This window comes from Sminthopsis crassicaudata, chromosome 2, assembly GCF_048593235.1.
Source record: "Sminthopsis crassicaudata isolate SCR6 chromosome 2, ASM4859323v1, whole genome shotgun sequence".
NCBI classification, from domain to species: domain Eukaryota; kingdom Metazoa; phylum Chordata; class Mammalia; order Dasyuromorphia; family Dasyuridae; genus Sminthopsis; species Sminthopsis crassicaudata.
This window is the reverse complement of record NC_133618.1, coordinates 570878601-570903129: the sequence shown is the minus strand read 5'-3', so window position 1 is coordinate 570903129 and position 24529 is coordinate 570878601. Positions and strand designations below refer to the sequence as shown.

Here is a 24529-nt window from a genome sequence, read left to right as displayed (position 1 = left end):
TATATTTCTCCAACAACAGAATAAATTGCTTGAAGAGTTAGTTACCTGCCATTCGAAGTATTTGAGGGGGAAACTGGATAACTGTCTCTCAAGGGCATTATAAAGGGATTTTTGCATTTGGTTGAGGGTCAGAGTAGATGTCACCTCAAAGGGCCTAAATGCTAAAATCATTTAAAATTACGTAACTGTGCTAAAGAGAGTTAACCTGGATTGGTCATCCATAGGCAAATTCCTATCCTACCATCTCTTTACTGTCTTTTCTGCTATAAATATGTAAAGATAATACAAGAATGAGGGCATTCCAGGAATGGTACATTTTAGGCCAAAAACTTTTAATTATTCTTTACTTTGTACTTAATCAGACTTACAGTGATTTCTGCATTTCTTCTATAATAATTAATTTGTAATATATACATATTTACTTATATACATAAAGACAGTGGCTAATGCAAAAAAAATTAAAACATACATGGCATTTATATATAAAAAGTTCATGCTTCTTGATGTTTATTAAGTTCATAATGAAAAAAAAGAATTTTTTTTTTTTTTTTAAAGAGAGTAGTTTGTTGGTCTAGGTAGAGTATTACAGGAAGCATTTGGCCAACACAGAAGGTGTAGTAGATCCCCAAAAGAGGTCAACTACCAAAGACAAAATTTACTTTATATGTGATAATGAATTCAGCTATATCACCCTATAAGAAACTCCAGAATAAAAATTTTAATTATAGAACATAAATGAGAAGATGTTCTTAACACAAAAAGATATTTTACAATGTCCCTTTAAATATTGAAAACATCCAAAATGCTTTAACAAATATTTCATAATATTTTTAAAATGGGAAATGGAGGTAACAGACATCAATGATCATTTCTTAAGAAAATTTGACTTGTGTACATCAATTACCACAAAAGACACAGAAACAGAGACAGAGACAGAAATAGACAGCAAGAGAGAGAGAGAGAGAGAGAGAGAGAGAGAGATATCAAAGGAGCCTAGAAACTCTTAGTCAAAACATAATTTCTAATAAAAACTTGTTTGTAAGATTATAGCAGTTATAAAGTTCCTACCATGTGCTCAGCTCTGTGCTAAGGTGTAAAGACACAAGAAAGTCAAAGGATAGTCCCTGTCCTTGAGGAGCTCATAAGGGTGGTAGTAGTAAAGAAATATATAAACAAATATATGCAAACAAACAATATACAGGATAAATAAAAAATAATCAACTGCAGGAAGGCACTAGAATTAAGAGAGCAATCAACCAATCTTGTTGACTCAAAAGTCTAAACTCAAAGTCTACACCCTACTGTCTCACTACAATTACATAACTGACTGAAAAGTAGAGAGAATATTTATTGACTATATTTTAAAAGAAAAATACATTTGATTCAACAAAATAAAATGATTCTTTAGAAGCTCTCTCCCCATACCAGTCTCTCTGTATACATGTGTCAGAATCATATAAGATTCCTTGAAGGAAGAACAGAAATGTAGTATTGTTCAGTGACACTGTGATTACTATTATCAAGGGAGGCATGAAACAGGGAGATGTGTACTTGCCAAAGGTATTTGATACTATCATGAAAGATGACCAATGTAAAGTTCAAATGATATGTTGAGTTTTTCCATATGCTCCTACTTGTGATTGATGCAGTGCTGATTGCACTAAGCCTCAGAAGTGCAATGCTTCCTAAATGAGATACACATTCAAGAGGACTTGGCTTATTTCTCCATACAGCGCAAAAAAAAAAAAAAAAAAAAAAAAAAAAGAAAAAAAGAAAAAAAAAGAAAGAAAAGAAAAAAAAAAGGATAAAGAATGTTTATTTTCTAGAACTGTATAGGAGGCAGTTTATTTTTGTTAATTGATTTCTGATTTCTGAATTCCATCCCCTATATATTACAAAAAGCAAAAGGGTCTAATAACAGGAGGCATTAACATGCTAATAAGGTGCTAAACTAAAAATGTTCAGTCATTTTTGGTTAGTATCTGATTCTTTGTAATCCAATTTAGGATTTTCTTGGTTAAAAATATGGGAGTGGCTTGCTTTTTCTTTCTCCAACTCATTTTACAGTTGAGGAAACTGAGGCAAACAGGTTTACATGATTTGTCCAGAGCAGCCCAAATTGTAAAAATATGATCCCCCTATGAAGTATAAACCAAGTGATGATTGAAATGGAGCTTAGAATTGAGTCTCTTAAAATTAGCCACATCCTAGGAAGCTTTTAAATAGTCAAAAGTGCCAGCCCTGGGATCATTTCATTCTTCTTGGGAGTTTGGGTCAGTCCTGGCCAGATGAAATTGTGGAATATAATCCCTGAATCTGTATTAAAGGTAGCAGGGCAAAGAGATTTTCTCTACTCTTCCCATTGGTCTTGGAATCTCATGGTAGAACTAAATTTATATGTGATACCTCATCCAGCCTCTTGAGAGTAAATTTATTTGAGACAATTAAGAACACAGAAGAGGGAGGGGAAACTCATAATCTCTGATGAGATGTAAGCAGTGAGCTAATAAATTGAAAAGCGAAGCAGTTTTTAGAAATATGATCCCTGGTAGAAGAAAAGAGCCAGGTTCAAAAGATAGTTATCCTTAAAACATGTGGGTCAGGGGACTACCTATGGAGAGGGAATGTGAAGTTTCTATCCTGCCTGCCTTCACTTTTTATCCATAAATGCATTGCTGCTTGTTCACAAGGCTGAAGAGAAAGTGGAGATTTATAGACTTGTGTTAGCTTTTGGTAAAAATCTTTTGGGCTTCTAAATTCTGTGGTACTAGGAACAAAGCTCCAGCGATCCCACCCTGGTTATTGCTCTGCTTGGAGATCATTTCCTAGTTCAAACCCATTATTCTCTATATGACAAAAACAAGGGCATACAATTTAGTTCTGTGTGGGATTTAGAAGACCCTTACCCAAAATGACTACTCAGTGATCACTCAAAATAGAAAGCAGAAAGGTTGTTTATTAAACCTCCAGAAGATGAGCCATTCTATCATGAGATAAGGGAAAGAGAAAGCTCAAGATAGGAGAGCTAAAGAAGTAGTAAAGATACACAGCTTTTATAAAAGAGATTACATCACAAGTAAGAGAGCATTGAGAAGGGGGGAGGCATCTAATTGATTGTTGCTATTTGGAGATATTGGAATGGAAGGTTTCTGTTTCCCCGAAATCACCTGATTTCTAAAAAACAGAAAATCAGGCCTTCAGGCTTCAGATTTAGCTGCCAAGGCTCAAGTAAACATGGGCCTGCACATAATCAAGGAGTGTTCAAGCTAATAGACTAAATATTGATAAATGTCAAATACTGATAAATGTCATCAGCTCAGGTTAAGAAAATATGTTTATAGCTGACCAAGGCCCATATTTAGGGCCTGCACATATTATTCAGGTCATAAGGGAAACACAGAAACAATGAAAATAAAATACAGAAAAAGAATTCATATATTCCTGTAAGTTTTTCACCTTATCTCTCTATTCCACACAGTTAGAAGCCACATAGGCAAATTCATAGGATGTAAATTTAGAGTTGAAAGGGACCTCAGAGGCCTTTCAATCCCATCTCCTCATCATATACATGAAGATGTATAAATGAGCCTAAAGCAGCTGTTGGTATTCTGCCCCCCTCCCACTTCTGCAATCATTCCCTTACACAAAGGAGTTAAGACTATTTTGGAAAATATCTTTTTTAATTTTTGTTTTCTCCAGTTACATATAGAAACATCTTTTTTGATTATACATGTAAATTTTTTTTTTACATATTTCCTTATGAATCATTTTGGGAGAGAAAAATCAGAATAAAAGGGAAAAAAACATGAGGGAAGAAAAAAAGTGAACATAGAATGTACTTATTTACATTAAATCTCTATAGTTCTTTGTATTTGGATGGCATTTTCCATTTAAAGTTTATTGGGATTGCCTTGGATCACTGAGAAGAAGCAAGTCTGTCATAGTTAAAACATCACATATTCTTGCTGTATACAATATTTTTCTGGTTCTGCTTGTTTCACTCAGCATTCATGTAAAATTTTCCAGACCTTTCTAAAATCAGTCTGTTCATTATTTCTTATGGAATATTCCATTACTTTCATATGCCATAAATTATACAGCCATTCCTCACTTGATGGACATTTTCCAATTCTTTGCCACCCCAAGGGCTGCCACACATATTTTTACACATGTGGGTCCTTTTCCCTCTTTTTTGATTTCATTGAGCTACAGACCTCAATCCAGTGGCAATGCTGGATCACACACGCACAATTTGATAACTTATTGGACACACTTTCAAATTGCTCTCCAGAATGGTTGGATTATTTCACAAATCCACCAACAATGAATGCATTATGTCTCTGGCAGATATATCTGCTCATGTCTAGACTAAACTGTCTTACTTGCAAAGTAGAGAGTAAAAAATTGATTCATGACTAAGTTTTTTAAAAAAATGTTGCTCTCCCATTTTTTGGGAGGCAGGAGGGGAATAAAAAACTAAACTGAACTTTTAAAGAGAAGGATTCTGAGAGGTTTAGTTAGATAATGTAAACTTTTAAGGATCACTCCAGAATCAGGAAACTTTAAAGCAGCCTCTGATTTTGGTCTAACCTCATTTCAGAGATGAGGAAGCAGCCCCAAAAAAGGATTATATTTTATATAGAGGTAACACTCATTTGCAACCCACATCCATATCATTATGCAGGAATTTCACACTATTTGTGGAACATACTTTAAGTGATTTAGGGGGAAGAGCTTTAAAATGTGCCAAGCCTTGACATATATTCTTTTTTTTATGCTGTAACAACCCTGTGAGTTAGGTACTTTAGTATTATCACCCATGCTTTACAGATGCCTCAGAAATCTCACTGCCAACAATTACAGATTATGAGTCTATGAATGGGTAACTTTGCATGGGTCGCATAACTCTAAGTATTGAAGGGATGATTTCCATTTAGGACCTTGACCTGAAAAGCCCCAGGAAAATTAGTCAGGATTGTTTGTTTTTTCAAAACCAGTAGACTACCTCCTTATAACTATGCAGGACAAAACAATGGGTGTGTGGTATTCATTTTGGAAAATTAATGACGACTCCTTTCCCCAATCAATCAACAAGTATTATTAAATTCTTAGTTTTGCTAGATACTTTGCTAGTTGTTAGAGATGCTGAGACAGAAATGAAACAATCCTTTCTGTCAGAATGATTACGTTCTAACAGAGGGAAACTTTATATATATATATATGTATAAGCACAAACAAAACATATAATGGGGGAGAGGAGGTATTAGCAACTGTGGAGGGAATTAAGAAGTGCTTGAACAACTGAGCTCTGACTGAAGCTAGGGATTTCAAGAAGTAAAGGTGAGAACCGAATGAATTACAAGTCTGGGATACAGCCTGCGCAAAGGTGTGGAGAGACAGACGCAATGTCTTATTTGAAGAACAGCAAAAAGGTCAGCCTGACTGGCCCAGGAGTATGTGAAGGGAGGTACACAATGCAGCCGGCAGAGGCTGCTGCCAGGTTGTGAGATTCTAATGACCAGCAGAGAAATTTGGATTTTACCCTAGAGTCACAGCAGCTTCTTGAGCAGGAGAGGGACACCTTCAGATGTCTGTTTCAGGAATAGACTCTTGCCAGTTTTTGGAGACATTGACTTGAAGAAGGTTTCAATAAATGTTATTGACTTATTGTCCTAGTTTCCCTTGAATACCCTTCTTTGTCTTTATCACCTCTTCTCTGTCTGATTCACTGTCTTGGGGTTTGTATGACTGTGTCGCTCCCTTTGTACCTGAAGAAATGTTTTTATTTTTCCTCTCTTTAATTAAAAAACAAAAACATTTTAGGGATAAATATCCCATTTCTGTCTCTGAGTTAACTCTCTGTTCTAATGCAGGGAATACCAAAAAAGAGGCAAAAGCCATCCCTGCCCTCAGAGAGCTCACAGTCTGATGGCGTTTAAAGGTCTGTAAAGAACTTTTTAGAAGTATCTCTCTTGATCAATAGCATCAAAAGCCGGAAAGGTTTCTCTGGCATTCAGACCTAAGAGCTGTGGACTGTAGGACTGAGAGGCTGCACGGACTGAGACTGTCTTAAACTTTTTTTTTTTTTAAGACGCAGCAAGTTGGGGAAGAAAATGAAACGCTAAGAAGGGTGGGCGGATGGACAGTCCCAGGCTGAAAGGAAGGGAAGGGCGGGGGGAGGGAGGGAGAGGAGGGAAATGGGGGTGGGGCAAGTGGGGAACTTCCCGGACCCGGGATTTCGAAGGAGGTGTGGGGATAAAGGGGCGGGGCGGGACTCTGGTGGAAAGTGGGGCGGGAATAGAGAGTAAGAGCAGGGAGATGAATGCTGCAGAAGGAAGGCTAAAACAGCGAGCAATTACTGGGTGAGAGCGGGAGCAGGGGGCGTGGCGAGGGAGAGACAGAGCAGGGCGATGAATGCTGGGGGAACTAGGGAAGGAAGGCGGAGACTGAGAGCGATCACGTTTTGGGCAGGGGCGGGGCATGCAAGGAGCATGGGGCGGGGCAAAGAAAGTAAGGCGAGTGAGGGGCGGTGCTAGAGAAAGACGGGAGGCGGGCACTATTAGTTGGAGCCTCGGGGAAGGGGGCGGGGCGAGGTCTAGGAAGGAATAGGAGGAAAAGGAAGGAAGAGGGCAGGGCTTGGGGCGGGGGCGGGGCTTCGTTCGCGCCGGCGCTCCTATTCAGCCTGGAAAATGGCGGCCTCCAGGTGGCTGCTGTTGCTGGTGGCCTTCCTCTGCGCCTTCGACCCGCTGCGGTCCGTGATCGAGGCGGGCGAGGATGAGAAAGCCACAGCCAAGCCGCCGCCCCCTCGGAAGAAAAAGGACATTCGCGATTACAACGATGCGGACATGGCGCGGCTGTTGGAGCAGTGGGAGGTTCGTGCGGCCCGCCGAGGCACTTCCCACGAGACCTCTCCCCCTCCCCCAGTCTCCCCCCTCTCCCAGCCCCCTCCTTCGTGCCTTTGTGTCCCCCTTTTTTGTCTTCCTTCCCGAGGAGTCGTTCTTTCTCCTCCTTCCCAAGTTTTCCCTTTACTTCCTGCCTAAAGCGAGAGGAGGTGGTCATTTTTGCTCTTTGTTCTCTCCCAGTCCCTCTAAATGTTTAAAGTTTTCCCGGTTCCATTTTTCTTTTAACTGCAGCGCCGTTTGTGCTTTAGCAGCAACAGGCGAGATGCATACTAAGAAAGAGCCGTGCAAAAAAAAAAAAAGGCAGTTGTTGCTGCCCTGATACTCTACTGAAGTGCTGGAGAATGAATCAAATATATTGTTTCCCCTAATATCCCCTCCTCCTTCCCTCTTATTTTCTATGGAGGAAACTGACACTGCGGGCAAGTTATTTCACTTTTCTGCACCTTAATTTACTTCTCTGTGAAAACGAAGCAGTCAGGCTGAGGCTTAGGCCCCTTCCAGTTATGGCACGCTCTGAATGCTTTGTTGAAATCTACCGTGGCTTATGTGAGGGAAAGTGAACGGCTCTTGACTCGGGATTTGCCTGATACATGTGGTAGCTCCCTCCGGGCTGGTGGCACTTTGAAGCATGAAGTGCATTGACTTCACTGAAGCTACTTAACTTCTGTAGTTCATTTCATAGGAAACTACTACTCAGCTTTTTCAGCAGAGAGGATTGTAAACTGGACAGGAGAGCCTGCGTTCTGTTCCTATTTAAATAGCTGCGTGGTATTAGGCATGCCATTTTGCTAGTTTTTTTTTTTTTTTTTTTAATCTGGAAAGTGAGTTGTTAGGCTAGATTTGTGATCCACAAGATTATTTTTCAGGAATGTCATAAATTATAATACCTGTGAATTTCTGATAACTGTCAGGTACTTAAGTGCTATTGAGTGTTCCTCCATAGAGATCAGGCTGTCTGGGTTTGTTTGTTTGATAGGTTGATATGAATAAAGTTAATTGACATATTGTTGAGATCTTGTAACAAAAATATCTATGTACTGTTTAAAAAAAAAAACTCAGACATCCTTTGTTATCGATTAAAATTTTCCATATGTGTGTATGTAAATATGTAAGCATGCTATGTGCATGCATGTATGTATGTATATGCATATGCATAGGAGTTCCAAAAGTTTTAGTGTATTTTAAACTTCTAAAGTTTCATGAATGTGAAGAACATACACAATATTATTAAATGTTTCTGAGACTATGTGTATATAGCTACACACATGTAACAAAAGTATATTTGCTTTTGATGCCATATATGTGTATATATGTGTGTGTATATGTATACACACACACACATGCTTTTGTTACATGTTGGGTGGCTGATAAACTCTTATGCAACAGAAACAACCAAACCATTCTGTCTCAGAAATAATGTTCACTGAGAAGTAAAATAGAACCAAGATCAGCTTTTTAAAATGGCTTTTTTGGTATTCCTATCACTGACAGAAAATACATAGGCAATTCTTGTTTGCTGTTAAAATATAGAATATATTGAATAGGATTTAAAAGAATTTTATTCCAGAATTCCAAGTAATTTCTCCTAGATTTCTTCTAAAATGTTAAAGCTAGAAGGGACTTTTGAGTTCATATGATTCAACTCATTCTTTTTTTGCATGAAAAAAACATGGTCCAACAAGTATAAAATTTAATTATTTTTTTACCCAAGATGAGAATAATGGTGACTTTAACTCCACTCTCCTAATTCCTAGGATGTGAAAAAGCACTTGTTTCCAGAAGATTATTTAGAATCCCTTTTCCTTATAAGCCTCTTATTCAGTATAAGATCTAATAAAAAACATTTTTTTTTTCATGAATAGTATTGCATATTAGAGTAAGACTTGGAAATTTGCAGTAGAAATTTGTCTTTTTATTTTTAGACTGTCTCCCAAATATAGTATTCGTTATTTCATAAAGAGATTTTTGCTCCAATAAATTAGGCAGTGCATTGTTATCTTAAAAATGCCTGGACAATTTTCAAGATAAAAAATTGCTCTTGTATAGGTTTTTTTGGTTGTAGGTTATTTTGTTTATTCATGCCTTTGTAGGTTCCACAATCACTTTTATCAAAGTGTGTAGAAGATTCAGGGCAGAAAGGAGAAGCTGAAGATTGCTAGAGGCCCTAGTTTCTTTGCCAGTCCACGTATAATTAATTAACAAGCAATCTGACATCACTGGTTTAGTATATTCATTGTCTAGAATATTTTTTTCCCCATGCTTTTAAAATCTGTGTAATCACAAAATTCCATCACATTTCACAATGTGGTATAGTGGAAAGAGTATCGGATTTGGAGTGAGAAGACTTGGGTTCAAATTTCAGTTCTGCTACTTTTGCTAACCTGTGTAACTGTAGGTAATGTAGTCCTCTAATCATCAGTTCTGATCCTTTACTTTTCCTTGAACTGTTGAACATTGACGTTTCCCTTTTTCACCTTTGCTCTTAATTCTTTTATATGCTCAATATTAGAGATTTCATCCACTAGCATGGCTTCAATTGATACCTTTGGTCCAAATGGACATTTGGACCTAAGATTTCTTTTGAGCTTTAGTCACCCCTCTGTATGTCATTGAATGCCTGGATAATAGCTGATGCATTTCCACCTCAAATTTTACATTTTAAAAACTGAACTTATCATTTCCTCTCTACTACTCCACTCAATTCAAGCAGTTTCCAAAGTTCAATTGACTTTTACCATTAGACAACTATAGATTTTTGGGTTCAAGAGCCTTTAAAGACCATTGGTCCAAACCTATCACTATTTTGATGAGGAAATTGAGACCCAGAGAGGTTAAATATTTGACCCACAGTCACATAAATGGTAAAGGTGAAATTTGAATCCAAGTCTTGTGATTCTAATTCTAGAGCCTTTGACTTTAAACCTAGTACTTTTACCCACTAAAATCCCATTTTTCACAGGAAGCTTTTCTCAATCCCTCTAAATTCTGTTGCATTCTTTCTATTAATCATTTCCAATTTATCTTATATGGAACTTGTTTGTACATAATTGTTTATCTGTTGTCTCCCACATTAGAGCTACTTTTACCTTTCATTGTAGTCCCAGCATTTAGTATGATGCTTGTCACACAGAAGATATTTAGTAAATATTTATTGACTGACTCGTTGATTTATAACTGTCTCCCCCTTTTCACTCCTCCAGCTATCACCCTAAATTGAGTCCTTATTGCTTCATGCTTTGAGTACTTTACCATTTATTTTGCTTTCTGTCACCAGAATAATCTTTCTAAAATATTGGTTTCATCATGTCATTACTCCTCATTATTTTTCAATGCTTCTCTCTCCTTAAAGAATCAAACTCAAATTTCTAATTTTTTTCTTTCAAGACGCTCACCCTGAAGCCACCTATCTGACTTTATCTTCTGCTACTTTCTCACAGGAATTCACCTCTGTAATCATGTTCTTTTTGTTCCTATAACAAAATTGTTCCTTCCCCCATGTTTTCCGGAAGTTTTTTATCCTGAAATGCCTTTTCCTCTTATCTCTCTGAATTATGGCTGTTCTTCAGTCTCAGCTTTGCTCATATCCTCTAGGAAGCTTTTCCTTATGACTCCAGTTCATAATGATGAAATGATCCATTCTCTGAAGCCTGTGACATTTTGTAACAATTACTTGACTATTTTCTTAGTCCTGTCTTTCATACTAATAATTTGTCCCTGCAACTAGATTTTAAGGATGACATATACAGGATTGCGTCCTGTATGTTTTTGTGTCCTATACAACGTTAACAAAGTCTATGTATATAGTTATGCAATTAGCAAACATTTACTATACTTTATTGCCCACCATATGAAAAGCCTTTGTTAGACTCTGAGGATACAAAATTCAAAGAGTCCCTACCCTCTATGAGTTCATATTCTACTGAAAGGGATGCATATTCATAAGTAAATAACAAAGTAATTTCAAGAGAGAGGGTATACAAATGAGAAAGGAATTATTTGTTGCTTGAACCATGTAAAAATATAATTGACTTTATGTTATGATTAAATGAGAAATTCTCAACAATGCCATGTTTTCAACTCTTATAAGAAACCTGTCCAAAATATAATGTCTTTATTAGAAATAATTTTAACTTTAATTCATAGAAAGTTATATGTGTACCCTGCTTCATTGCCATTTAGTTGCAGATGTCTTGACATCTCTTCCTTCTGTTTGTTGCCAGTGCATGCCACTTCTTTTTTACTAGGGTGATTTCCCTTTGCAAGTTGAAACTTAAATGTCATATTGAAGAGTAAAATCTGTGGCTGTACTTTAGTCATTTAAAGGGTAAAATGCAAGTAGATCTTATATTTTCCTTTGAGTAGTGGTTTGATAGTTTGAACTTGCCACTGTAGCCAAATTATTCATTATTCTTGTAACAGGCTCCTTCCTTCTTCAATATTTTCCTGGTCTCTTAGCCTGAAATGTCCTTTCCTCACTGCTCAACTGAGTCATATTCTTCTCACAAATTGAAAATTTTCTGACTTTGTAGAAGTGCATAACCAATAAATACTTTTAGAATATAACATTACACAGGTAGGATTGTAAAATATCCTTTGGATCCAGTTTTTAAAGGACTTTACTATTTATTATGAAGTTATACTTCCTGAAACTTGGTATTAAAAAGCCAGACTTCTTAAAAGATGCGTTTCCTTCCTTTGTATCATAATGTGTCAAAAACCTGTCTTTTGATTAATATGCAAAAATGATTGAGCAATGTTGAATTTTAAAAAGAAATAGAATCAGTAAAAAAACAGGTTTGAAGCAGTCGTTTTAAAGTTTTCATATTTTTTTCCCCTTTACAACAGAAAGATGATGATATAGAAGAAGGGGACCTTCCTGAACATAAAAGACCTTCAGCACCAATAGATTTCTCTCAGTTTGATCCAGGCAAACCAGAAAGCATATTGAAAATGACCAAAAAGGGAAAAACCCTTATGATGTTTGCAACAGTATCAGGAAATCCCACAGAAAAGGAGACTGAAGAAATAACCAGCTTATGGCAGGGGAGTCTTTTCAATGCCAACTATGATGTACAAAGGTAAAGTATTGCAGATTTATATGAACTATATGTTTTATTTTATTTCCTTTTCCTTTTATTTCCACCTTAATGTTTTTTTTTTCTTCCCAAGTGCCCACCCAACTCCACATTTCCACATTGATTAAACAAATGTTTTACCAAGTGCCCACTATTTATAAAGCACTGCCAGGGGCTGGAATTTACAAACAAAAATGATGTTATTTCTGTCCTCAAAGAATTTATATTCTTGTAGGCTATAGAAGAAATTTTTTAAAAATGCTTATATTTTCATTTTAGTGTCAGTAGTTTTCTTTCTTTTTTTATTTTGTCAAATTTATTTTGTAAGGAGTTATGCTTTTTCCATTTTACTAACTATTTTATAAGGTGTTTTCTTCAGATAATTTCTAAATTTTCCTGCAATGTTCTCATTTCCTTTCCCCATTTTTCTTCTAACTCTCTGTTAAGACCCTTTTTGAATTCTTCCAAGAGAGCCTTGTGAGATAGAAACCAATTCATATCACCCTTTGGGGCTTCATCTGGAGATGATCTGCTTTCAGTGTCCCTAAGGTTTGGAATCTTCTCTTTCTCCATAAAAACTATCTATGGTTAGAATTATTTTTGCTTTTTTGCTCTCTACCCTCCCCCCCAAAAAAAGATTGAGGTTTGCTTTTAGGGCAAAGGGGAGATTATCCAAGCTTCCTCCACAGGTGACTGCATTGGGTCAGTGCTGCTAATTTCCAGTACTGGGTAGGCTGGCCAAGTCCTTTGTTATTCTGGGGTTCTGAGACTCACCATTTGCCTCTTGTATTTGTATTGGATATCTCACAGCTAATCTGCTAATCCCTCAATTTGCAAACAGGTCAGAATAGACACTTGCATACCATACCCTCCCTCCTTGTCCCCTGTTTCCCCCTTCCCCGATTAAAACAGACCTTTTCTGAAGTTCTTCCAAAATATCTTCTGCTGGAAATTTGTTACACTCCAAATATTTGTGACTTCTGTCACTCCAAAACCAATTCAGAAACTTGATTTGGTATTGTTCTGAGGGACTGGAAGAGTTCAGATAAAAAATGTGTTTCCTCTCTGCCATCTTGACTACACCCAGGTTCTGTTAGCAATTTTCTTAACCAGAGAAAGCTTCTTTTTATTGCCCTTTATCTTTCCTCCTCTTCTCAACTTAACACCTTGAGAAAGTCATGCTAATATTGCCTTTACTCCCACTTTCACTGTATTCTAAGCTTTCTGCAGCAGTTTTTTCTTTATTCTATTAAAATTGCTTTCTCCAAAGTTACCAGTGATCTCTTCATTGCCAAATCTAATGCCCCTTTTCAGCTTTTTTGACCTTTCAACAGCCTTTGACACTATCAGTTACTACCTCCTGGATACTCTTTTAATTTTGTTTTTATTATTCCTTATCCTTTCTTTTGCCCAATTCTATTTTGCAAGGAATTATTTTCTTTCTTAAATTTTTGGTTCTTAATTTTAAGTTGATTTTCATTTCATAATTTTCTTGATTTTCTTGGATTACTTTTTTTTTCCCGAGGCAATTGAGGTTAAGTGACTTGCCCAAGGTCACACAGGGAAAAGGTGGTAAGTGTCTGAGACCATATTTGAACTCAGGTTCTCTGAGTTCAGGGCTAGTGTTCTATCCACTGAGCCGCCTAGCTGCCCTGTTGGATTACTCTTTCATTTTTTACCTAATTTTTCCTTGATCTCTCTTTTTTGATTTTTAAAGTTCTTTTAAGAAATCTTTTTTGCGCTTGGGATATTTTTTATAGGATTTATATTCCTTTGAATAGGAAGATAATGATCTTTAGCCCCACAATAACTATCTATGGTTGGGTTCTATCTCTTTTGCTTGTTCATTTTTATTTTATTTTATTTTTAGCAGTTATTGGTGTGATCAAGTTCTAGTCCCAAGTCTTCAGTTTCTTAATATTATTTTCTGAGGTCTGTGGGACCCTGATTAAATCCTGAGGGGCTTAATCTTGGGTTTTCTTCTCCACTCTTAAGCCTGAATTAAAGCCAGAGTCTGCTGTCCCACAAAAGATCTTATTATTTTTTTTTTTTTTGTACTCCCTCTAGTGACTGCAAACTACAGGTATTATCTTTTCCCTGGAATTGAAACCAGGGACTGACTCTCACCTTCAAGTACCTGCAGCCACCCAGTCCTGTCCCTTTGCTACTGCACTCTTCAGAGGTATGGTAGCTTCTTTTCCCCCTAAGCATTAGCCTATCCCAGTATGCACCTAGTCAGCACTACTATGCTTGGTGGTGTCCCTCAACTGTGGAAAGTCCTTCAATCCTCTCCTACCTTTTGTCAGACTCCCACATTGTCCTTGAGGTAAAAGTTTCTAAGGCTGAGGTTGCCTCCCCTTCCTAGCTGCCTCAGGGGCTTATTTGTTGATTCTATGGAATTGGCCTGGAGGTATTTACACCATCTGCCTTTGAAAGTCAGATCTTTCTTGGAAGCTGTTTTAGGAGTACTACAGCTTTATTTTTGCTACTCTTATATTGCTTCTGAGCAATGTTCTATTAAAAGTTTTCTGACCTTACCAGAATTCTCTCCTTATTTGTTTCTTATCACACACTCACATTATGTTTATGTATTGTAATTTAACTCCATCATTTTCTATTTCAGTAGCTTCCTTGGGTTATAGTTATGAGAAAGCAGCAAGAAAATGGATTATAAGAAGAGACACATATTTCTGTTTCTTACTGAGTAATTTAACTGGATGAAATTATAGTTCATAATATGCTGTTGTGCTTGTTTTTAACCACAGTCATCTCAGCATTGAATTATTATATCTTTTATTATCTATGTCACCTTTTTTTTTTTTTTTTTTTTTTTGCTGAGGCAATTGAGGTTAAGTGACTTGCCTAGGGTCACATAACTAGGAAGTATTAAGTGTCTGAGGTCATATTTGAACTCAGATTCTCTCCATCTACCAAAGAAAAGTCAGGAATTATATGAACAAAATTACAAGGCACTTGCCACAAAAATAAAGTCAGATTTAAATAATTGGAAAGACATTCAGTGCTCTTGGATAGGCCGAGCGAATATAATAAAGATGACAATACTCCCCAAACTAATCTATTTATTTAGTGCTATACCAATCAGACTCCCAAGAAACTATTTTAGTGACCTAGAAAAAATAACAACAAAATTCATATGGAAGAATAAAAGGTCGAGAATTTCAAGGGAATTAAGGAAAAAAAAGTCAGATGAAGGTGGTCTAAGTGTACCTGATCTAAAGCTATATTATATAGCAGCAGTCACCAAAACCATTTGGTATTGACTAAGAAATAGACCGGTCGATCAGTGGAACAGATTAGATACAAAGGACAAAAAAGGGTACATATATAGCAACCTAATCTTTGACAAACCCAAAGATACCAACATTAGGGATAAAAATTCACTATTTGAAAAAAACTGTTGAGAAAACTGGAAATTAGTATGCCAAAAATTAGATATGGATCCACACTTAACACCATATACCAAGATAAGATCAAAATGGGTCCATGATTTAGGCATAAAGAATGAGACCATAAATAGATTAGAGGAGCAGAGGATAGTCTACCTCTCAGACCTGTGGAGGAGGAAGGAATTTATGTCCAAAGTAGAACTAGAGATCATTATTGATCACAAAATAGAAGATTTTGATTACATCAAACTAAAAAGTTTCTGTACAAACAATACTAATACAAACAAGATTAGAAGGGAAGTAACAAATTGGGAAAATATTTTTACAGTTAAAGGTTCTGATGAAGGTCTCATTTCCAAAATATATAGAGAACTGACTCTAATTTATAAGAAATCAAACCATTCTCCAATTGATAAATGGTCAAAGGATATGAACAGACAATTCTCAGATGATGAAATCGAAACTATATCCACTCATATGAAAGAGTGTTCCAAATCACTACTGATCAGAGAAATGCAAATTAAGACAACTCTGAGATACCACTACACACCTGTCAGATTGGCTAAGATGACAGGAACAAATAATGATGAATGTTGGAGGGTAACACATTAAATAATGCATGGGATTGCCTGTCATCTAGGGGAGGGAAGGAGGGGAAAATCTGGAAAACTGAATACAAGGGATAATGTTATAAAAAAATTACTCATGCATATATACTGTCAAAAATTTATAATTATAAAATTAATTTTTAAAAAAATGAACTCAGATTCTCCTGGGACACTGATGCATTGTTGGTGGAGTTGTGAAAGAATCCAGCGATTCTGGGGAGCAATTTGGAACTATGCCCAAAAAGTTATCAAACTGTGCATACCCTTTGACCCAGCATTGCTGTTATTGGGCTAATATCCCATGGAAATACTAAAGAGGGGAAAGGGACCTATATGTGCCAAAATGTTTGTGGCAGCTCTTTTTGTTGTAGCTAGAAACTGGAAAATGAATGGATGCCCATCAATTGGAGAATGGTTGGGTAAATTATGGTATATGAAGGTTATGGAATATTATTGCTCTGTAAGAAATGACCAGCAGGAGGAATACAGAGAGGCCTGGAGAGACTTATATCAACTGATGCTGAGTGAAATGAGCAGAACCAGAAGATCACTATACACTTCAACAACAATACTGTATGAGGATGTATTCTGATGGAAGTGGATATCTTCAACATAAAGAAGATCCAACTCACTTCCAGTTGATCAATGATGGTCAGAAATAACTGTACCCAGGGAAGGAACACTGGGAAATGAATGTAAAATATTAAAGAGAATGAAATTATAGGGAAAGAGGTTGAAGAGAAAGAGAACTTGTACTATTAGATTTTCAATTATAATGTAAACATTAAATTAACTATACTGGATAAAAAAAAAGATCACTAAAAATTTTAGAATAATGAAAAATTTTAGAAATAAGTGTATATATATTATCTTGAACTAGATACATCTTGGGTCACAAAAAATTGTTGAGAAAACTAGATGGCAATTTGGCAAAAAATGGGAATACATCAGCACCATACACCCTCCAGTGGAAGGGAATTATTATATTTTTTATAATTACATAGAAGTGATAGTCTTAAGTAGTGACAAAAGAAATTAAAGGAAATAAAACACATGAATTCAAGTATATAAAAGTAATAAAACTTGTACCAACAAAAAATTATGCATCCAAAATACAAAGGATAAAAAAAAAACAAAAAACTGAAGTATTTGTATCAACACTTCCAATAAAAAGACAACATCTAAAATTTACAAAAAACCAATAGACATTTGTAAGAAGGAACAATTCTCTAACTGATAAGTGGTCAAAAGATATGGAAAAACAAATCTGGGAAGAAAACATGCAAATGACCAACAATCACATTAAAAATAGTTCAAAAAACTCATTGTGGAGCAGCTAGTTGGTGCAGTGGATAGAGCACCAGCCCTGAAGTCAGGAGAATCTGAGTTCATTTTTTTAAAAATTAATTTTATAATTATAAATTTTTTTGACAGTATATATGCATGAGTAATTTTTTTATAACATTATCCCTTGTATTCATTTTTCCAGATTTTCCTCTCCTTCCCTCTACTCCCTCCCCTAGATGACAGGCAATCCCATGCATTATTTAATGTGTTACAGTATAACCTAGATACAATATATGTGTGTAAATACCATTTTCTTGTTGCACGTTAAGTATTGGATCCCGAAGGTATAAATTAAAACATTTGGGAAGTTTTATGAGATTTACTATATGATATCAACCAAATCAATTATCTTTCTATAAAAATTGTTTTGTAGTTGGCTTTATATAAGTATTATATGTCTTGATAAGTTAGTTTCTAGATATGTTATTTATTTTGTCACTATTTTTAGGGTGTATCTCTTTTTATGATTTTTATTGTTGATATAAAGAACTACTAAAGATTTGTTAGGTAATATCCTGCTATTTTGCTAAGTTGTCTATTTCAAGTTACTGTTTTTGTTGACTTTTTGCTTAATTTTTCTAAATTATTCTATGATTTGTAAATAGAACTATTTTAACTTCCTCTTTAACAGTGCTTAATCAAGTTAGTTTGTTTTCTTGTCTTCCTGTTATAGCTAATATTTCTAAGATTTAATTTAACAGTGGTTAGAGCTTTGTTTATTCTCTATTCTGAGTAGGAAAGATTCTAAAGGTTACTTATTACATTATAATGTTTTTGGGTTCAATTAAGTGTTTTTGTGTTAAGGAAAAATCCTTTCATCTCATACTTTTTTAATAGTCTTCATTCATATTAATGCTATTATATTTTACCAAAGAACTTTTTTGCATTCATTAATATAATAATCATATGATTTTTTATTATTTTTATTGTTAGTATGATTTTTTTGTGCTAATTGTTTGCCTTGTGAACTAGGAGAAGCAGTATGATGTAATGGAGGAAAATTGGTTTGAGAATCAGGAAGATCTTAGTTCAAGTTCCACTTCTGACATCTACTATCTAGATGAGCTTGGGGAAATAAATCATTTAACCTCTAAGTGTCCAAGACTCTTAAGACTTAGGTCTTAGGATGTGTTGCAGAGCTGCATTGGTGACTTACTAGACATTCCTCTCCTAATAGCTAGCATTTATGGTTTGCAAAGCACTTTGCAATTATTATCTCATTTTATCTTCAGTAATAATCATAACGGATAGGTACAATTATTACTGTATTTTAAAAACATGCCTATTTTACAAAAAAGTAAACTAAGACAGAGGTTAAATTGTCTAAGAACACACAGAAAGTATATGAGACCAGATTTGAGTTGAGATTTTCTTGACATCAGGTTTAGTACTCTTATCTGTTGTGCTACCTTTTTGTTCATGAACCAAACTTGGATACCTGATAAATAACCCAGTTGAATCATAATGGGTAATTTTTTGGAAGTATTTTTGTTATTACCATTATTTTACTTAATGTTTTTGATGTTTATTGACTGTTTATTTGTATTTTTCATAGTTTCTTCTTTGCTTTGACTATTCCTATTTGGGAATCAAAGCCATATTTCTCTCAGGGAGTGATTTGGCAGTTTGATTATTATGGTATTCTACTTTTAAAAACAGTTTATCATTACCATAATTATTTGTTCTTTTAATAATTTATTTAATACCCCTATAAATATAATTCTGTTGGTATATATTTAATGGTAGTCATTACTACCTAATGACCTTAGTTTTTTCTGATATTGTTTAGATTTCCCTTCTAATTTTGACAGTGTTGTATTTTATGTTTTTCTAGGTATTTACTTAATAATTTCATTTTTATCTATATATTATTATGATGTTCCTTAATAATTTCATTTGTAATTCATCTCCCTCACTTTTTTATTTTTAGAGAATGGTTTTTCTCTTCTTTTTTTGTCATTTTAGCTAATATTTTATCCATTTTATTATATCTTTTAAAAAACAGCTCTTTGTTTTGCTTATTCATTTTAAATTCTGCTAATTTCTTTTTTGACTTTAGTTTTGAGCAGATTAATTTTTTTCCTTTTTTTCCCTTTTTTTTTTTTTTTTTTTTTTTTTTTAATCTACAAACTCAATTCAGGCTTTTTTCAATTCTCATCTTTTTTTTTTTTTTTTTTTTTTTTTTTTACGTTTCTGTAGCTTTGGACATTGTTAATCACTTTCTCTTTCTGTGTATATTCTCTCTTATGTGAGAGGCCTTTCACACTTATGTCTTCCCTGAAATGACAGATCATTCTTTTCCTTCTGCTAGAGCAGCTGTATCCTTCCTCATCACTGTGGGTGTACCCCAGTGTTTTGTCCTGGACATTTTCCTATCTCCTTTCTTTCTTTCTTATGAGTTCAGCTGTCATCTTTATGTACCCTCTCTCCCCAATCCAGCACTACTGAGATTCCTCTGAGCATCACATTTTAAACTGGATGTTCCAAATCTCCAACTCAGCCATGGCCAAAACAGCACTCATTATCTCCTATCCATGTTACAAATACCTGTTTTTTATTTTTGACCATTTAGATAATATAGCAGTATTTAAGTGAAATATCTTTAATTCATTGCCAATTTTTGTTTGTTCTACTTCTATAGCATCACTTCTAAAGGGATCATCTACCAAAGGGATGTTCTTAAAGCTCAGTTCTGATCACATATGTTTCTTTCTTGATCAATAAATTCCAGTGATCTAGAATAAAATATAAATTCTTCTCTTTGACATTTAAAACTCTTCATAACCTGGCTCCAAACTACCTTTCCAGGGTTATTATTCATTACTCCACTACATGAGCTCTGATCCTGCCAAATATTTCTTATGCACAACATTCCATCTCCTGGTTCAGTGCTTTTGCTCAGACCTTTCCTTATGCTTTGAATGCTTGTCTTTCTTTTGCTTCTTAGAATTCCTAGTTTCTTTCAATGTTCACCTGAAATGCTACCTCCTAGGTAAGACCTTTCCTGATTCTCCCTTTTTCTAGGATTTCCTCTGTCCCTTCTGTCCTATGCCCTCAGTTATTATGTATTTATTTCTTAAAAGCTTTTCAAGGGCAAGGATTGTTATATTTTTGTCTTTGAATCCCCAGCACTTAGCAGAATGCCTGACAAAGCATAGATTCATAATAAATCTTGTTGATTGATTAATCTTTTTATCTTTTAATCAACTGAAGCATTCAGGGAAATGCATTTACCTCCATGAACTGCTTTAGCCACATCCCATAGATTTCAGTTTTTTGTTATTGTGGCTATCTATCTATGATGTGATTTTAATTTTTTTCCCCTGTAATTTGGTCTTTGGTTCAGTCATTCCTAAGCAACTAATTTTTTTTTTCCCCAGTTTTTTTTTTTCTTTTTTTGATTACTGTTCTGTTTTGCTAGTCTGATGTTCAGTTTTTTTGGCATTCATTTATAAATTATCATGTAGGATATGGTTATTACCTTTGTAAATATTCCATGAATATCTTAATAAAGAGTAAGTTACATAGTAAACTTATTTATTTATTTTTTTCATATATCTCCAGCATTTAAGTTTTTTCTATTCAATTAATATTCTTCTAAAAAAATTGTTGCTTTTCCATTGATAGACTTGTCAAGGGTTCAGTGAAATTCAGCAAATATTTATTAGTGTCTAAAGGAGCTTTCGTTTTGCTAGGTTGTTTCCTTTGATCAGCCTATAGTTACCTTGCTTGTCTCTTTTTTGGGATTTTAATTTGAAATTCAGCTTTGTCTGAAATTATGAAAGGAACACTGAAACCATTGGGTTCCTAAATTTTTCCCACCTCAGATTTTAAACCTATACATCATTCATCCCATTCATCTGTACATTAAATTATGGATTTTAAAATGAGGAGCTGTAAAGTTATGTTTCAGTATAATTGATTTCCTTTGTAATCCTTATTTTATTTTACTCATTCAAAAACATTATTTTGAGAAGGGATGCATAGGCTTCATCAAACTTTCAAAGAGGTTCATGATACAAAAACATGAAGGATCCCACTAATAGAATCTGCCACGTTCAGATGTGGTCCGGCTCCCCATCTCCCTTAAGGGCTCTCAGCCTTCCTGAGAAGTCAGAGGGCAGTGACAACCTGTGTTGAGCAGAGTGATACCAGGTGGCAAACTACATATAATAGCAGGTTGTTGTTTATGTGGTCCTACATGCACAGTATTGTTTTTATTACATTACATAAAAGGGAAAGCCCTTGAAATAAACGGACTCCATTTTTCCACCATCCTCAGTAGTCCCACCTCATCACTTCTTCACTGGTGTGGGGCCTCTAGAAAGCAGCGGTATGTTTTGTCACTCCAACTTGGGGGCTCTAGAAAGTGGGACACAACACACACATATGTAGATATATAGATATAAAAAATTCAGCATGTATTTTCTCAACTCTTCAACTTGTCTCTCTTTTTATAGAACCAATACCTTCCTTTAAGCCCTTACCATCTCTTGCCTACACTATTTCAGTAGTATACTTTTTGTTCTTCTAGGATCAAATATAAATTTCCTTGTTTGGTATTTAAGGCTTTTTGTGACCATACCTCTTTCTCCTTTTCAAGCATTATACATTACTATAGGTTTAGATTTTTTTTCAGTTAGGCCACATTAAAATTAACTTATTTTGCTTCTGTTGTTTGTCTTTATTAAGATCTTTTTATGAACATTTTCTGCTCCTTGCTAACTTTCTTTCCTTTTCTCTAAATGAAAGGCTCTTCTCTTTTGAACCTATGTGGTTATTTTGCCTTTTTTTCCTTCCATTAATTTTTTGGGGAATATTTTTATCTGTTCATGGTGTAGGTGGAGAAAGGAATTGAGGAACTAAGTTCTTCATGACTTCTTTATTTCAACATCATTCTGAAAGTCCCCCTCATTTTCCATTTTTTAAGGCATATATCAAGACCCATTGTAAAACTACGATGTTATATAATATGCCAAAATCTATTTATATCTTGACAGTTAGGGAATACAACATTTTTTCGACTGTCCTAATTTCTGTTCCATGTTAAAATTGGCTCAATGAATTAGTTCTTTTTTAAATTTAATTTTTGTTTCTGAATTTAATGGATGCCCCTGAACAGAATGTTTCCATACTATAAAGTAGAACAAAAAAAGGATGTATGTGAAAAAATACATTTTTATGTTCAATTTGCTTTTTTTAAAAGATATATAATAAAGAATGTTATAGATTTAACATGTTAATTTCAAAGCTGTACTATTTGAATTTCTTTCTGAACTTCCTTTAGTTCTCTCAGTTTCATTTTAAAAAATGCTTCAGTAATTCTCTTTTCATTCTTTGCTTTTTTCTTTTTCTGGGCCTAGTACTAGTTTCCTTTTCTTCTCTCCCAGAATTCTCGTGCAATATAAAAATAAAAATATACTTGTAAGAAATGTGAATAGTCAATCATAACATTAATGTTTTCTTTTTCTCTAGGTTTATTGTTGGATCGGATCGTGCTATTTTCATGCTCAGAGATGGGAGCTATGCTTGGGAGATCAAAGACTTTTTGATAAGTCAAGAGAGATGTGCTGATGTAACTTTGGAGGGGCAGGTATACCCTGGTAAAGGAGGAAGCAAAGACAAAAATAAAATAAAGCCAGAAAAAAAGAAAAAGGAGGGAGATAAGAAAACTAGTTCCTTTAAAGAAGATAATCGAGCCACAAAACACAGAGATGATCTATGACATATACATTAATGGAACTTTGAGCAATTAGGAGGACATAATATTTCTACGGTAACTTTTGAGGATGGGAAATCATAAACGATATGACATGTTTATTTCTGTGAAATTTTCTGTGGGTCAACAAGGATTTTGATGTTTAAAAGACTTCAGTGTAAAGGTGGAAGTTTACTTATTAAATTTGAATAGTTTTTGGTCATAGGAAAGTAAATACTTAATGTAAAATCACTTTAAATTGTGACATATTTACATTCCTTTTACCTGTTTAAAAATGATAAGTCACTGGTCCACTGTGGACTTTCCCCTCTTATAAACAAGGGAAAGCAAGGTCATCATTTTGTTAAGTATTACTTTGCTTGCTCTAAAAATTATTGCTGGAAATCTTATCAAGCCAATTCTTTGTGGTTATAAAAAAGGATTTGTTAGAAGGTTATGTTTAAATGAGCCATTAAAATTTTATTGACTTAATTGAGTGAAATTCTTAATTTTAGATAAACTTTTTTTTTTTTTTTTTTAATATTGCTTAGAGACTATTGAGATTAAGAAGCATTATATAAGAGTTCTGTGACTTGGTCTTGACTTATATTCTTGGGAACTAAGTGATTCTGGAATTCCCAGAAGGTTTAATACAAGAGACTAAAGATTTACGTTTTTTCAAAGGATCCAGGAGAATTGCATATAAACAAACTACTACTGATTTGTTAGAAAAGGAGAAAAGATATTAAAGCCTAGAAGTTTCTAGCAAAGTATAGGGAAAGTTTCTCTTAATTTTAATTTTTCTTTTTCTTTTTCTTTTTTCCCCAAGAGATGATGGTCCAGAGTCAGTATTATCTGAATTGCCAAGATTCATACATATACTTCTCTTGTTTCTTCAGCATTTAGAAAGTAACTTTAAAGATTTGTCATAATAATTAATAAGCATTCATATTTCTACAAAGTTGGGCAGCTTTTTAAAAGCTTGTAAATACACTTGAACAGCAAAGTCCATTCCTGGATTCAGCACAATATTGGATTATTTTATTTGTTACTAAAATGTTTGATTTTTAAAAGTGCCTAATTCTTTTTTTGTCATTTTGTTTTGTGTGGTACTTACATGGTACTTGATTTGTTATTGACTGGCTTTGCTGTTGATGCCTGCTCATGAATGAGTTGTGAAATTTATATACAATTGTAATTTTTAAGAATTAAAATTATTTGAAAAATCTGAAAATTGTCATTTTTGTATGCATAACATGTCTTTAATTCTGTTTTATTTATTTATAATTTTGAAGAGTTTACTCTTGGTTATGGACCTTTCTCTCAAAATATATTCTAATTCTCTCTTTTCATATTTTTGGTAGTTGTTGATTTTTGAAAGAATATTTAGAAAAAAACATAAAAGAAAAACCTAGAATGTCAGAGCTGGAAGGGATTTTTTTAGAGATTATCTAGCCCAGGGTTTCTTAACTAAAGAAAGGTCTGTAGACTT

At 34.6% G+C, this 24529-nt stretch overlaps 1 protein-coding gene across 1 annotated transcript; it reads left to right on the top strand.

Moving 5' to 3' along the window:
• The first annotated feature begins 6643 nt into the window (after positions 1-6643).
• MESD (mesoderm development LRP chaperone) lies at positions 6644-24271 on the top strand. The gene is made up of 3 exons (XM_074295251.1): positions 6644-6872; positions 11748-11980; positions 22815-24271. The coding sequence occupies exons 1-3, from the start codon at positions 6690-6692 to the stop codon at positions 23062-23064; spliced, it is 666 nt and encodes a 221-aa protein (XP_074151352.1). The 5' UTR covers positions 6644-6689; the 3' UTR covers positions 23065-24271.
• The last annotated feature ends 258 nt before the right edge of the window (positions 24272-24529 follow it).